Source organism: Balaenoptera musculus, chromosome 20 (genome assembly GCF_009873245.2).
Source record: "Balaenoptera musculus isolate JJ_BM4_2016_0621 chromosome 20, mBalMus1.pri.v3, whole genome shotgun sequence".
NCBI lineage: Eukaryota > Metazoa > Chordata > Mammalia > Artiodactyla > Balaenopteridae > Balaenoptera > Balaenoptera musculus.
The window spans coordinates 20,875,540-20,891,032 of record NC_045804.1 but is presented as its reverse complement, the minus strand read 5'-3'; the positions used below and the strand labels follow the sequence as shown (position 1 = coordinate 20,891,032).

Sequence of the window (15,493 nt, the reverse complement as noted above, 5' to 3'; positions counted from 1 at the left end):
GTTTTCATCACTCTTCCCCCTCGGCAGCTAAAGCAGTGGACGGATACGTGAAGCCACAGATCAAGCAAGTGGTCCCTGAGTAAGTGTCCCGGGTCCAGCTCTGGTCTCCTGCTGCCTCTCTTCTCCTCTCACCCCCCAACCTGGCTCTCCTCACCCCTCACCGCCACCCCTCCTGGGGAGGGAACTGGGCTTGGTCACCAGGGCGTCGGTACCCAGGGCCCCGCTCCTGCGGCCAGAGCCCCAGGCTCAGTGGGTACTCTGTCCTTCCGCACCTGAAAAAGACGCAAAGATGGCCCGTGAGCCCCTCCCCGCTAAGGCTATGCTCTGCTTCCTCTCGCAGGTTTGTGAGCGCCTCTGCGGACTCTGCCGGGGGCAGCGCCACCTACATGGACCAGGCCCCCTCCCCAGCCGTGTGCCCCCAGGCTCATTATAACATGTACCCACAGAAGTAGGTTGTGTTCTCCTGGGGCTCCGTGGGGAGGAACTGGGCACTTGGCCTCAGGCTGGGCACCCAGAGGGCTGGTGGGCAAGGAATCCAGAGCTCTTCTAGGTCTGAGACCACCCAGGCCAGGCCGGCCTCTGGCACATGCCCAGGTGGGAGGGAGAGATTCAACCAGTAGATGTTGGTAGTTTAGAGTGGGGTTGGGCAAATGTCACCTGCTCCCCTCTCTTAAAGTGGAGATTTTTCTGGCTCTGTATAAGGACCAGGTGGGGTTTAGGTGTGTGCGGGCAACCAGTGTTAGGGGCAGGTAGACTGGGTATTTTAGTCCGAGTCACTCTGTCCAACCAGCTAGCAAAGGACTCTGCCCCAGGGTTCAGGTCAGAGTGCTGCTTTCCCGCGAGGCCTGGGCTGAGGGTACAGGTGGTCGGTCTTGAGCCGCTCACCTGGTGGGGTGCGGGGTGGTCTCTGCTGCCCCTCACTGGCCTCTGGCAACCTTTCCCTTCCCTAAACCTCTCCTCTTTCCCTCCCAAGCCCTGACCCTGTCATTGACAACGATGGGGACTTTGATCTGGACGACACGATGGACGTGGCACGGCGCGTGGAGGAGCTCTTAGGCCGACCTATGGACAGTCAGTGGATCCCCCATGCACAGTCGTGACCCCCCGTGGCCACCTCCAGCTTCTTCATCCTCGCCAGAGGAGTTACTTTTGTGGATGTTTTAATTCCATGAATCGCTTCTCTTTGGAAACAATACTCATAATGTGAAGTGTTAATACTAGTTGTGACTTTAGTGTTTCTGTGCATGGTGGCACCAGTGAAGGGAATGTGAGTGTGTGGGTGTGGGTGTGTGTGTGTGTGAGATTGCACGTTGGGCTGTTTCTTCCCCTTGCTGTCCGGAGTTTAGCTGCAGCACTGGGGCCACAAACAGAGGCTGTGGTTGTTTTAACCTTGTGCAGAAAGGCAGTTAGTTCCATGAACCCTGGAACTTGGCCATGTGTTTTGAGGGTGGCTGAACTTTGACATGTGGCTGTTCAAGTGAGAGAAGGACAGAGGGAGGTGAAAGCACCTCGTGTCTGGTGAATCTTTGTCACTGTGTCTGCCAAGCCATTGATATATAAACATGATTGTCTCCACTTTTCTTCTGAAACGTAGAAGCTGCCTTTTCACAAAGAAAACCAGTCCTCCCTCCTTCCCTGTCCCCCAATCCCCGTTTTCCTCGGTAGGGATGGGAGAAGGGGGGACATAACAGCAATCGCTGGGGCAAGGGAAGACGTGGGTTTTCTGATGGGTAGTGGCTTTTTAAATAACCTGTAACCCATCTAAATGTTCTCTGCCTCTCCCGCTGACTCCCAGCCCCCATGGAGTTGCCGCTTAGTCCCTATGTGCGTACACATGTGCAGACACGTTTGATGAAGTAGAGGAAAGAAAAGAGAGTCACATAACTAGAGCTTACAGTGTTGATGTCCTTTGTGTCGTGGCCAGAGTGGACTGCCCAGCCCCGGCTCGCAGGCGCTGAGAACGTTGTCTTGTTACCCGGGAGTGGCCGTCCAGTCTGCCTGTCCTTCCCCTGTGCTGGTAGAGGCACAAGCGAGGCTTTCCAAAGGCTTATTGATAACGGCTCTTTGCAAAGGTTGAATGGTGTTTTTGTTTCCAAATTGGGACTTGTTTTTCCCTTCCCACCCTAATTTGACATCAGAATTCTTTCTTCCTGCGTCAGGTCCTGTGCCATTGAGACGCAGGTCACCTCTTTTCCCTTCAGTGTTCGCACACAATGTCTTGGGGAGTGGGTGGCAGGAATGTGGGCTGAACCCAGGACCAGTGCGTTGCCACCCTGGTGCAGGGTGCTGGGTGTCGGCATTGGTAATTTGGGGAAATGCAGTCAGCGAGTTTGCTGAGAAGTTTGCTTTGCAAAAACAAAGCAAAACCAAAAATCCTCGGCATAACTTTATCCAAAGTTTCTTCCGTGGCTTTACACCAGAAGGAAGGAATGGGCCATGGCAGGCAGGTGGGAAGAGGGGGAAGCAGGTATAACTTTGGGGTTAGGCCCGTGAGGTCACCCCCCGCCCCCCTCCAAAAGAAGGGCCTGACCACACCCAGGAGAGAATGGCCCTAAAAACATTATTTTTATACATGTGAGTAAATAAACATATTTTTTTTACAAAAATAACTTCTGAATTTATCAGCGTTTTGACGTTAAAGGAAAATATTCCTCTGTAGTAAATTATTTATTGAAAGAGGACTTTTTACAAGCTGCTCTTTGCCCTAGCTTGGTTTCATACACTGATTTATTTTTCTGTGCCGGGCAGTAGACCGTCTCTGCCTCTGTGCCGTGGATGCCAGCACCGACGCAGGATGCTGCGAAGCCCCTTACGTCCCCTCAAGATTTGATTAAAATCCCCCCTGAGGATGGGAGTGTTGGGGAAAGATAGAAAGGAAGCCTAGCTGCTCCCGGACTCAAAGAGACCTCTTGTGCCCGACACCCGGCACCCTGAGTGCCGGCCCTGGTTGTCGCAGCAGCCCTGGGGGGCAGGGATTGACCCACTTTCAGATGAGCAGTGGGCCTAGCCGCAGGCGTGCCGAGGGCAGAGCTCTCACTGCATAGTTAGCGCTGGGGTTGGGGGGACGGGTTCCCACGAGAGTGGCTGCCCGGAGCCTGGGGTTCCCGCGCACGTCCAGTGGCTGAGCTGTCCTCCGTTCTCCTGAGGCTATGCCTGTAGATGGGAGAGATTTTTGACAGAAAGGTGCGCTCGCTATCTGCATATATCTTCTCTCTTCTCCCTGTTCTGCAAACCACAAGGAGAGGTGACGGCACGTCTTGACGGCCTCAGACTCTCACTCGCTCCCAGACACACACATGCACGTCATCAAAATGTTTCAATGTGTGGTATGTGCAGGGCTTTGTAGGGGGTGGGAGGGAGACTAAAAGTGAATATAACTTAAAATGGAAACATACTTTTTATAATTTTTCTTTATAAAACTTCGTGAAATTATTTCAGATACAGATTTTAGTGTTGAGGCAGGTTAGTATATAGGCACCAAAAAAGTATTGTGTACAATTTGGGGCAGTCACAAAACTGTGTATTTTATGTTACAATAAATACTTCCTCTAAATGGACAATATTGAGTCCTGTTTTTATTTTTTTCCATCAGGTGGTGAGATAGAGTGGCTTTCATAGCAAAAAATTTGAAATCATCAGTGTGACTCTGAAAAGAGGAACTAGTTGGGCATTGGCTGCCTCAGAGTGTGTATGTCACCGGCTTTGATGGCAAATGGGGGCATTTCTTACTTTCCTGTTCACATGAGGTTTTGAAAATTAGAATGATAGTCTTTTATCTCCTATTCCTGTTAGAAAGTTCATCCTTAAAATTCAGCACATTTAGAGTGCCTGCCCTGAGCCAGGCTTGTGTGTGGGATGAGAAATGATTCCTGCCCTCAAGAGGATTGCAATCTGGGAATCCACGCGCCCTGGAGCCCGCGCCACAACTAGAGAGAGAAAACCCACATGCCACAATGAAGAGCCCACGCGCTGCAACAGAAGACCCCACATGCCTCAACGAAGATCCCGCGTGCCGCAACTGAGACCCAACGCAACCAAAAAGCTGGGAAAGACAGCTAACACAACCAATTATGACAGGATATTGGCTCCTGCTGCCTTAAACCTATCCCAAGGCCATTATCAGATACAAAAGAACAGACAGGAAGGGCACCGAACAGCTGAGCTGACTCTTAAAGAACAAATAGGGGGACTTCCCTGGCGGTCCAGTGGTTAGGACTCCGTGCTTCCACTACAGGGGGCACAGGTTCGATCCCTGGTCGGGGGAACTAGGATCCTGCAGGCCGCAAGGTGCAGCCATTTAAAAAAAAAAGAACAACAACAACAAAAAGAACAAATGGGGTTAAGAAAGGAAAAGGCATTCAGCCAGAGGCACTAGCCCAGGGAGAGGCCTGGAGAAGTAGGAAAGAAGGATGTGGGTGAAGTAAAGGGTAACGTGTGGGTCTCAGCTCCAGTGAGCATCAGAGTCTCCTGGAGGACTTGTTAAAGCACAGATTGCTGGGCCCCACCCCAGAGTTTCTGAGTCAGTAGGTCTAGGGGAGAGCCCAAGAATTTGCATTTCTAACAAGTTCCCAGGTGATGTTAGTGCAAGGACCATACTTTGAAAAGGACCGTGGTAGGTGATGAGGCCTAGTGTGCTGGGTGAAAGTTTAACTCACCTGAGCATGATGGTAAGTGATGAAACCTTTTAAGCAAGGGAATGATCAGATGTTCATTTTAAGAAATAATACGGTGACCGGTGTGTAGGATGGATTGAAGGGAGGAAAAACATGAAGTCAGGGAGCAGCTAGGAGGCTATTTCAACAGTCCGGGTCAGAGGAGATGAGGGTCTAGACTAGGGTACCACAGCAGTGGCCTTGAGGCACAACTTGTAGACTTAGTGACCAATGTTGAGGGGTAGGGTTTTGCCCCAGAGGAAGAGGCAGGCTGTAAAACAGAGGGAAGTGATTTCATCTGCAAGAAAAGTTCAAGCTTAAATGTGCTCTCAAAAACTGAAGGTTGTGATGAAAGGCAATTGGCAGGAGACTCACAGCTTCATTGGAGACATAGGCTAAACTGGACTGGCTAGTTTGCTAGAAATGGGGAAAGAGGGACTTCCCTGGTGGTCCAGTGGTAAAGAATCCGCCTTCCAATGCAGGGGACGCAGGTTCGATCCCTGGTGGGGAAACTAAGATCCCACGTGCCGCAGGGCAACTAAGCCCACGCGTCACAACTACAGAGCTCCCTCACCTCAACGAGAGAGCCCGCATGCCACAAACTACAGAGCCCACGCGCCCTGGAGCCTGCGCCACAACTAGAGAGAGAAAACCCGCACGCCACAACGAAGAGCCCACGTGCTGCAACGGAAGATCCCACATGCCTCAACGAAGATCCCGAGTGCCAAAGCTAAGACCCAACGCAACCAAAAAATTAAATAAATTTAAAAAGAAAAGAGGAAATGGAAGGAAGGGAGGGAGGAAGGAAGGAAGAAAAGAAAATAAATGGGTAAAGATACAGCTGGGAGGAACTCTCTCAGGGTCAGAACAAATCTCAAATACTGACCTTTGAAACTATCCCTTCAAAGAAGCCTGAATTTGATTAGATCAATTTGTGGAGCCATTTATTCCCCAGGGCATTGTTGAAAACTATAGCAATCAGCCAACAACTAGTGTCATTTAACAGCTGGGTGTGGTCAGGGAAAGGGACAAGGAGAGATCTGTGCAAATCATTGTCCTGCTAGGGTGACTGTGGGCATAACTCCCCCCTGAGTAGCAATATCAGAGGCTTCACGCTGTGTGTGTGGGCGGGCAGTGGGGAGCAGATAAGAGTCACTAACATAATCCTGCCACTCACTAAACAAGGAAACGGGTTTACTTGGACAAGAAACAAGGAATTGCTAAACTGGTTTCCAAGGTGGCTGCACCATTTTACATGAGGGTTCTGACTTCTCTACATTCCTGCCAACACTTGTTATTTTCTGACCTTTTGATTATAGCCATCCTAGTGGAGTGTGACATGACTTGAGTCAGTTTTAATTTGCATTTCCCTGATGACTAATGGTGTCGAGCAGCTTCATCAGAAGCCCTGGAAAATTCACAAGTATTTGGAAATTAGACAATACAGTCCTACATAACGAAATGAAAAAGAAAAATAAAGAAGTAGTCACACTTACCAATTTCAAAACTTACTACAAAGAAACAGTAATCAACAAAGTGTGGTACTGGCATAAGGATAGACCTATAGATAAGTGGAATAGAATTCAGAGTCTAGAAAGAAACCAATGTGTCTATGATCAACAAATTTTTGACAAGGGTGCCAAGACCGTTCAATGGGAAAAGAATAATCTTTTCAACAAATAGTGCTGGGACTACTGGATAGCCACAAGTGAAAGAATGAATTTGGAACCTTACCTTACATCACATATAAAAATTAAAAATGGATCAAACATCTAAACGTAAGAGCTAAAGCTATATAAAACTCTAAGGAGAAAACAGAGAGCTTCATGAGGTGGGATTTGGCAATGATTTCTTGGCCAAGACACCAAAAGCATAGGGAGCAGAAGATAAATTGGACTTCATCAAAATAGACTTTTGGGAATTCCCTGGTGGTCCAGTGGTTAGGACTCAGTGCTTTCATTGCAGGGGCCCAGGTTCAATCCCTGGTTGGGGAACTAAGGTCCTGCAAGCCGTGCCATGGTGCAGCCAAAAAAAATAAAAAATAGAAAAACTTTTATGCTTCAAAAGACACTATTGAGCTTCCCTGGTGGCGCAGTGGTTGAGAATCTGCCTGCCAATGCAGGGGACACGGGTTCGAGCCCTGGTCTAGGAGGATCCCACATGCCACGGAGCAACTAGGCCCATGAGCCACAACTACCGAGCCTGCACGTCTGGTGCCTGTGCTCCGCAACAAGAGAGGCCGCGATAGTGAGAGGCCCGCGCACCGCGATGAAGAGTGGCCCCCGCTTGCCACAACTGGAGAAAGCCCTCGCACAGAAAGGAGGACCCAACAAAGCCAAAAATAAATAAATTAATTAAAAAAAAAAGACACTATTAACAGAATGAAAAGGCAACCCACAGAATGGGAGAAAATATTTGCAAATCGTATGTCTGATGGGGGTTAATAGCCAGAATATATAAAGAACTCCTCAACAACAACAACAAATTTTAAATGGGAACATGACATGAATAGACATTTTTCCGAAGAAGATATACAGGTGGACAGCAAGCACAGGAAAAGATGCTCAGTCGTAAGGAAAATGCAAATCAAAACCGCAGTGAGATACCACTTCTCACCCATCAGGTCGGCTATTATGAAAAACAAAAACAGGGACTTCCCTGGTGGTACAGTGGTAAAGAATCCACCTTCCAGTTCAGGGGCACGGGTTTGATTCCTGGTCGGGAAACTAAGATCCCACATGCTGCGGGGCAACTAAGCCTGCATCTCCATGAGAGAGCCCGCGTGCCGCAAACTACAGAGCCCACGCGCCCTGGAGCCCGTGGGCCACAAGTAGAGAGAGAAAACCCGCACGCCACAACTAGAGAGAAGCCCACGTGCTGCAACGAAAGATCCTGCATGCTGCAACTAAGACCCGACACAGCCAAAAAAATTAAGAAAATAAATCAAATAAATAAATATATTTTTTAAAGGCAGCCTTATTGAGCCATGTCAAAGGTTTAAAAAAAAACAAAACAAAACAGAAAACAGCAACTGTGGTAGGGGATGTGGAAAAATTGGAACACTTGTACATTGAAGGCAGGCATGTAAAATAGTGCAGCTGCTGTGAAAACAGTATGGTGGTTCCTCAAAAAATTAAACATATGAATTACCGTATGATCTAGCACTTCCCCTTCTGGGAATATACCCAAAAGAATTAAAAGCAGGGATTCAAACAGATATTTGTACACCCGTGTTCATAGCAGCATTATTCATAATCGCCAAAAGGTAAAAACAGAAAAGTCCATCAATGAATGAATGGATAAATGTGGTATATACATACAACGTATATTTCTTTCCTTAAAAAGGAAGGAAATTCTGACACATGCTACAACGCGGATGAATCTTGAAGACATTATGCTAGGTGAAATAAGACAGACACAAAGGGACAAATACTGTAATATTCCCCTTATATTAGGCACCTAGAGTAGTCAAATTCATAAAGACAGAAAATAGGATGGTGGTTGCCAAGGAATGGGGAGTTATTGTTTAATGAGTACAGAGTTTCAGTTTGGAAAGATGAAAAATTTTGGAGAGACATGGTGGTGATGATTGCACAACAATGTGATTGTACCTAATGCCACTGAAGTGGATACCTAAATATGGTTAAAATGGTAACTCATGTATGTTTTACCACAATAAAAAATAGGTCAAAAAAAAAAATGGATCAGAGACCTAAATGTAAGAGCTAAGATTATAAACCTATTGGAAGAAAACATAAGGGTAAATCTTCATGACCTTGGATTTGACAATGAATTCTTAGATACAACACCAAAAGCACAAACAGCAAAAGAAAAAATAGGTGGTTGGACTTCATCAGAACTAAAAATTTTGTGCTTCAAAGGACACTATCAAGAAAATGAAAAGATAACACAAAAGATGGGAGAAAATATTTGCAAATCATATATATCTGATAGGTGACTTGTATGTAAAATATATAAAGAACTCTTACAACTTAATAATAAAAAGACAAGTAGTCCAATTAAAAAATGGGTAAAGAAGCTGAAAAGACGTTTCTCCAAAAAAGTATACAGATGGCCAATAAACACATGAAAAGATGCTCGACATCACTGGTCATCAGGAAAATGCAAAAACTGACTCAGATTACTTCATACCCCACTAAGATGACTATAATCAAAAGGTCAGATAATAACAAGTGTTGACAAGGATGTAGAGAAACTAGAACCCTCATATCCTGGTGGTGGGAATGTAAAATGGTGACGCCACTTTGGAAACCAATTTAGCAGTTCCTTAAACAGTTAAACCGTTACTACACGACCCCGACATTCCACTCCATGGAACGCAGTGAATCCCTTGCCTTCCATTTTTATGCAAGAAAATATATGTCCACAGAAAAACTTGTACAAACATTCATAACAGCATTTTACATAATAGCCAAAGAGTGGAAATGACCCAAGTGTCCATCAACCGATGAATGGATAAATAAATGTGATACATCCATTATTCGGCGATAAAAAGGAATGAACTACTGGTACACAGTACCACATGGAAGAACCTTGAAAACATGCTAAGTGAAAGAAGCCAGACTCAAAAGACCACATGTTATATGATTCCATTTACAATGAAATGTCCAGAAGAGGCAAATGTATCTATAGAGAGAGTAGATTTGTGGTTTCTTAGGGCTGGGGGCGGCGAGGTGGGAAGGGATTGGGAGGTGATAGCTAAAGGACCTGGGATTGCTTCTGTGGTGATGAAAATGTTATAAAATTGACTGTTGGTGTTGCACATACCTATGAATATACTAGAGACCACTGAATTGTATACTTTAAGAGCTCAGCTGTGAGAAGAAGAGAGACTGCAAGACCGGCAAGGCAGGTGAGGGTGAAGGGAAAGTTTTCAGTGTCTGAAAGCCTGGGTCAAGGGCACAGGTGGAGAGAGGGCTTAACCACGGACAGCAGAAGAATCTCATTCTGAGCACAGCTTCTCAAGCTTTTCAGTAGGATGGGGGAGCCAAGCTCCATCGGGCACCTTATTCCCAGCTGCAAAACTACCTCCTGCCATAAGGATGGGAGAAGTTTGTGCTTCCTTGGGATAAAGCCAATAAGCTAACACAGGTGGTGACCTCAATTACCAGGTAGTTATCTTGAGAACAGGAGTTAATGGATTGTGTCTGCCTGGCTCTGGCTTTAAAAGGGAGTGAGATTCTCTTCTGTCTGCAGTCCCAGCAGATTGCCTGTGATGTGTCACACTCTGCTTTGACGCTTATTCAATAACAAAAGTATTTTCTTCCTCTACTACCTTTGTGGAGACCAATTCTGGATTGGAAAAAATTTTTGCTTTTTAACAGTTCTCAAGTTTGCACCTGCTCCAGGATGGGGTGCACCCCACTCCCGGCTCAAGCTGATACGAGTCTGAGGACCACGATACTCTGGCCCTACCTTCCCTCCACCTGCCAGCTTGGGCCAGCTCCCAGCACAGCGGCCCTTAGGCAACCTGCCCCTTTAAGAGCCCCCCCCCCTTCCCAGCTCCTCCCTCAGGCCCAGTGGCCGGATTTCCTGGTTCAGGCCCAGCCCTTTAAAGCTGTGGCTCCATCCTTCTGGTCGGCTGTGTACTGAGGCTGTACGGGAGCGCTGAAGGGGCCCTGGGTGCCAGGCAGAGGCACAAGTGGGCTGTGACAGGTGCATGTGGGCTTGGGGTGGGGGACAGGATGCTGGGACAGGGTGAATCCTGGACAAAGCAGAGCCCCTCGGTAGTGGGCCAGACATGCCATCCGTTAAGTACCTGCTGTGTGCCAGGCACCGTGCCATGCCTTTCCTGCACATCCTGAGGGGTATTATTATTCCCATTTTATAGATTGGGGAAGGGAACGGAGCTCAGAGCAGCTGGCTGAGTTACCCAGGGCCAGACAGCTAACAAGGGGCAGAGCCAGGATCCAAACTCAGGTCAGTGTGACCCCAAAGCCTTGATGTTCTCTCCCCCGCATCACCTGCCTGACAGGTTTACCTTGGTGTTCCTGTGCGCGCGGGAGAGTGGGGGGGAGGAAGTGGGTTTTCCCCCCCTGCCCCCAGTGCCAGTACCTGGAGGCCTTCCTCCTGCCAGGAGCTGCTTGGAGATGGTGCTGTTCCTCCTGCTGTTCTTCCTGCTGCTGCCGCTGGCCGTGCTCTGGCGGTGGCGGCGGCCGTCCCAGGATGCCGGGCTGTCCTGGCTGGTCCGTCTCCAGCACCGTGTGGCATGGGGGGCCCTGCGCTGGGCAGCCGCCTGGCAGCGGAAGAGCCTAGCGCAGAGCACGCTGCACGCGGGCCAGAGCCAGCAGCGGGCCCTGAGGCGGTGTCTGCAGGGAGCCCAGAGTCCCCGCCGCCCCCTCAGGGGAAGCACAGGTGTGTTTCCCAGGGTCTGGGGAGGTGGCCCCAAAGAGAAAGAAACCCCAGAGGACAGTCAGATTCCAGAACCTGAAGACCTCCCTTCCCCCTTCTACTGCCAACACAGAGGGACCTGACCCAGAGACCCTACCCAGGCCCGAGATTGTTCAAGATGAATTTTCCCATCCTGAGCCCTGACAGCCCCGCTTCCCCCAGGCCCATTCTGGGTTCCTTCCTCGAGGGCCTCACCAGTCTTACCTGAAACTCTTGGGAAACTCTGTGGCTTCACGAGGATTTTGTGATGTCTTTGGGGCTACAGATATAGGCATCTTCCGGAATCATCTCCCTCTGACCAAGGCCAGCCAGCTCCAGGAGGAAGAAAGTGGAGGGCAGCTCTTGCCCCCTACCTCAAACCAGTACCGTGGGGAGGCCTCTCTGCAGGTAAACTGGGAAGGCTGGAGCCCAACCCCACCAGAGACCCCTAACTGCAGCCAAACCCTCCCATCAGGATGGGAAACAAACAAACAAGAAACCTGGGGCCTCAGGGTCTGGCTCAGGCCCAGGGCCAACAACACTGTCTCTTGTCTCCCTCCAGGCCACCTTGCTTGGTCTGGCAGCCCTAAAGAAGACCTACCCAGAAGTGCTGGCTCCAGAAGGCACGGCCCGTGTGACCCCTTCCTCCCCTTGGCCCTACCCCCTCCCTTGGCCTTGGCATGCCCTGGGCCAGTTGGGCCCTGCTGGAACCAAGGACCCTAGGGCCCTGCTGCTGGAGGCACTGAGGTCCCCGGGGCTGCGGGCTCTGGAAGCTGGGACGGCGGTCGAGCTCCTAGACGTCTTCTTGGGCCTGGAGGCCGATGGCGAAGAGCTGGCTGAGGCAATAGCGGCTGGGAACCCAGGAGCACCTCTCCCCAGACGGGCAGCTGAGCTGCGGGAGGCCCTGGAGCAGGGACCCCGAGGACTGGCCCTTCGGCTCTGGCCAAAGCTTCAGGTGGTGGTGACTCTGGATGCAGGAGGCCAGGCTGAGGCTGTGGCTGCCCTGGGGGCCTTGTGGTGCCAAGGCCTAGCCTTCTTCTCACCTGCTTATGCTGCCTCTGGAGGTCAGCAAGACTCAAGGGTAGTGAGGTGAGGGCAGGGGGCAGAGGTCACACAGCTAACTGCCAAGTAGCAAGCCCTATATAATCATCTCATCTAATCCTCCCCAACACCAGCAGCTCCATTTTACAGATGAAAAAACTGAGGCTCGTAGAGGTTAAGAGACACACAGATTTACACCACACGAGCATTTAACCCCAGGTCCATCACCTCCAGAACCACCGCCTCTTCCCAATTAAGACCTTAGAGGCAGAGGGCTGAGCCTGGGAGAGCCAGGAAGGGTGGAGTGGGAGGGCAGCAGTGGGATCGATGTTTAGACGATTGGGGACTGGGATCCAGGGTGAGGGGCTATCGCCCAGCAGAAAGCAATGGTACCACCAGATGAAGAAGCCGCTTGCTCCCCACAGGGGCGTTGGGCCTGAGTCTGTGGCCAGAGCAGCCCCATGGCCTGTACCTTCTGCCCCCTGGAGGCCCCTTTATTGAGCTGCTCCCACTCAAGGAAGGAACCCGGGAAGAGGCTGCCCCCACCGTCCTACTGGCCGAAGCCCAGAAGGGCAAGGAGTACGAACTGGTGCTGACCGACCACACCAGCCTCACCAGGTGACCACCTGGCTGCCCACCCCCAGGCCAGTTCAGGCCCTCTGGAACCCTGCTGAAAGCCAGGGGCATGAGCTAATGGGCCTTTGGGCCTGACCTCACCCCGACTTCTACTCTATCAGGTGCCGCCTGGGTGACGTGGTCCAGGTGGTTGGTGCCTACAATCAGTGTCCGGTCGTCAGGTTCATCTGCAGGTAAGTGACCCCCTGGGTGGCTGAGAGATCATCCTTGTGCCCTGGGTTCCTCTTCCTCCTGCTTCCTCCTCCCCAGGCTGGGCCAGACCCTGAGTGTTCGAGGCGAAGACACTGGTGAGGACGTGTTCTCTGAGGCCTTGGGCCAGGCGGTGGGGCAGTGGCCAGGGGCCAGGCTGTTGGACCATGGCTGTGTGGAGAGCAGCATTCTGGGTAAGCTTCTCCACTGGCTCCTGCCTCCTGTTCTTGGCTTGACTGTCCCCCAACCCATATCCACCCTGCTGGGAGATCTCTAGGAAAGAGAAAAGAGTCAGCCTGCTTTGCTGCTCCCAACAAAAGTCCTTCCCCATACCTAACTCCCATCCCTCCTGCTGCCTCTACCCATTTTCTCTCCATTTACCCCACTCCCTGCCAAGAAACTCCTTTCCTCCCCGCTGTGAACCTCGGAGTGGGGAAGAACAGGTGGGGGCAGTAGGCTTCGGCTTTGGATGCTGCCCTGTTCACAGAAGCACGTGTCCACGGTGGGGGGTTTGCCTACAGATTCCTCCGAGGGTTCTGCTCCCCACTATGAGGTGTTTGTGGCACTGAAGGGGCTAAGGAACTTGTCGGAGGAAAATCGAGACAAGGTACACGAGACAGGGACAGGATATGACTGCATGTCCCTTTCACTCTGCACGCCCCCAGGTGCTGTGGGCACAGGGGAGGGATGGGGAGGAGGGGTGTGGGGAGGAGAACCTCCCTGGGGCTCTGGGAAGGGAGGGATGAGTCCCACAGACACACATGTATACACACGAAACTCCTACCCACGCATTCCCTGGCCACAGCCGTGCGTGCCTCACCACACGCCACCCAGCCCCACACCAGCCTCACGCAGGCCGTTCTGTTTCCAGCTTGACCACTGCCTTCAGGAAGCCTCCGCTCGCTACAAGTCCCTGCGGTTCCGGGGCAGCGTGGGCCCTGCCCAAGTCCACCTGGTCGGGTGGGGGGCCTTCAGAGAACTGCGGGCAGCCCTCGCTGCCTGCCCCTCAGCCCCCTTCCCTCCTGAGATGCCCCGGGTCCTCAAGCACAGGTACCTGGCCCAGTACCTGCAGAGGAGGGTGGTGTCCTGAGCTGAGGCCTGCCCACTGCCCTGTTCACCATCACGGGCTGCCTCGCTCTTTTCTCTGGGGCCCCTCTGGATGGGGAGCCCTTGGCCAGGGTCTTCAAGTGTCAGCTGACGGTTGCCCATCAGAGCTGCTGGGCCTTATGGAGGCCCAACCTCGTCTGTCAGTTCCGAGGAGTTGACTTCAGGGATAGAGCAGACACCAGCAGCGCCCCATCTGGAGCACCCCGGCCCACCCTGGAGGACCCTGGGGTTCCAGCCCACGCTGACAGTGCCTGTGTCTCTCAGCCCATGCACCAGGCAGGCTGGAAGTGTTGGGAGTTAATGCTCTCAGGAGTGACCCTCAGGCGGCAAGGAACAGGAGTTGGTGATCACAGACCTCAGCTTCATCGTCCCTCAGTGGGACAACTCTGGAGTGTATTCTGGGTTGTCTCCCTCCGAGGGTCACCACCAGTTGCCCACAGCGGTAACCCTCTCATTAACAAAGTTCTTCTTGGTTTTCCTTCTGTCCCTCCCGTCCCTACTCCCTTATGTGCTTTCTTGGATCACCGCCCAAATAAACCTCTTGCACCCAGAATCGTGGCTTGGGGTCTGCTTTTGGGGAAACCAGTGGTCCCGTTCGCTCTGGTGCTGCTGCAGCCTGGGCTCCCCTCCCAGCTTCAGCTCTGGACACCGGGGCTTTCCCCACACTCCCCCTCCGGGCTGGGGCAGGCCCTGAGTGTGTGGGCCCGCAGAGCCCTCGGGGACCCCTACCACAGCCTAAGTCAACCCAGAAGACACAGAGCCCCTCGTCCTACCTCTCCCCATTCCCAGCTTTACCTAAATGCGGAGGGGCTGCTGCCCAACTCCCCTTGCCCTGGCTTAGCACGGGTCCCCTTCCTGGCCCAACACCCGCAAATCACTTCCATGGGCAGGCCCTGTACTGTAAAGCATAAAGAATCAGAGCAGGAAGCAGCTCCAGAGACCATCTGGGTCAACCGTCCATCTCACCAGTGGGGAAACTGAGGCTTCGTGGGGTCGTGAGGTTTGCCCAAAGCCCCGCAGCTCCTGCTGAGTAACTCGGCACCTGATCCCAATCAGTTGCCAAGCCTCAGATTCTGCCTCTGATTTACCACTTCTAGATTCCACGCCCCACATGCAGGCCCCTGCCCCCTCCCACCCGGTCCCCACACCAGCCCTCAACTCCTTCCTGCTAAAATCCTCCCACAGCCCCTCGGCCCCCATGAGATCAAGACCAATCAGCTTAGCCAATAAGACCCTTTGACCCACCCTGGCCTCACTTACCTGTCCAGTCACCTCTCTCTTGTAAGAGAAGAGATCTGTGGACCACACCTTACTTCCCGCGTGAACTAAGCACTGTCATGTCTAGGTCTTTGTCCCTTCTTCAGAATGCCTTCTCTCCTGACCTTACTTGATGAAACCCACTTTTCATGCAAGGCTTTTTCAGAGGCCTTTCTCCACTGGGCTAGCCTTTTGCCGGGTCACCTCCCCACCTGGACTTT

The 15,493-nt window shown here is 51.5% G+C and overlaps 2 protein-coding genes across 7 annotated transcripts in view; both read left to right on the top strand.

Annotated features, from left to right (window-relative positions):
- The window catches only part of STAT5B (signal transducer and activator of transcription 5B), a 70,171-nt gene extending 66,611 nt beyond the window's left edge, over window positions 1-3,560 (top strand). For all 3 annotated transcript variants that reach the window (XM_036838407.1, XM_036838406.1, XM_036838408.1), the window contains 3 exons: window positions 28-79; window positions 341-448; window positions 974-3,560. In XM_036838407.1, coding sequence (XP_036694302.1) covers window positions 28-79; window positions 341-448; window positions 974-1,100 — 287 coding nt within the window. In that variant the 3' untranslated portion in view covers window positions 1,101-3,560. The remainder of the gene's footprint in view (window positions 1-27; window positions 80-340; window positions 449-973) is intronic.
- A 6,647-nt stretch (window positions 3,561-10,207) lies between these two features.
- GHDC (GH3 domain containing) lies at window positions 10,208-14,493 on the top strand. Of its 4 annotated transcripts, none has more exons than XM_036838359.1 (10): window positions 10,221-10,328; window positions 10,504-10,592; window positions 10,750-11,027; window positions 11,329-11,450; window positions 11,605-12,106; window positions 12,509-12,701; window positions 12,821-12,892; window positions 12,969-13,102; window positions 13,430-13,515; window positions 13,780-14,493. In XM_036838359.1, exons 3-10 carry the CDS (start codon window positions 10,763-10,765, stop codon window positions 13,996-13,998), a joined length of 1,593 nt encoding a protein of 530 aa, XP_036694254.1. In that variant the 5' UTR covers window positions 10,221-10,328; window positions 10,504-10,592; window positions 10,750-10,762; the 3' UTR covers window positions 13,999-14,493. The 4 variants fall into 4 exon arrangements, 2 of the variants coding, with proteins under 2 accessions (XP_036694254.1, XP_036694255.1); XM_036838360.1 differs by having other exon boundaries at window positions 13,430-13,573; window positions 14,280-14,493; XR_005018014.1 differs by lacking the exon at window positions 10,750-11,027 and having other exon boundaries at window positions 10,208-10,328.
- The last annotated feature ends 1,000 nt before the right edge of the window (window positions 14,494-15,493 follow it).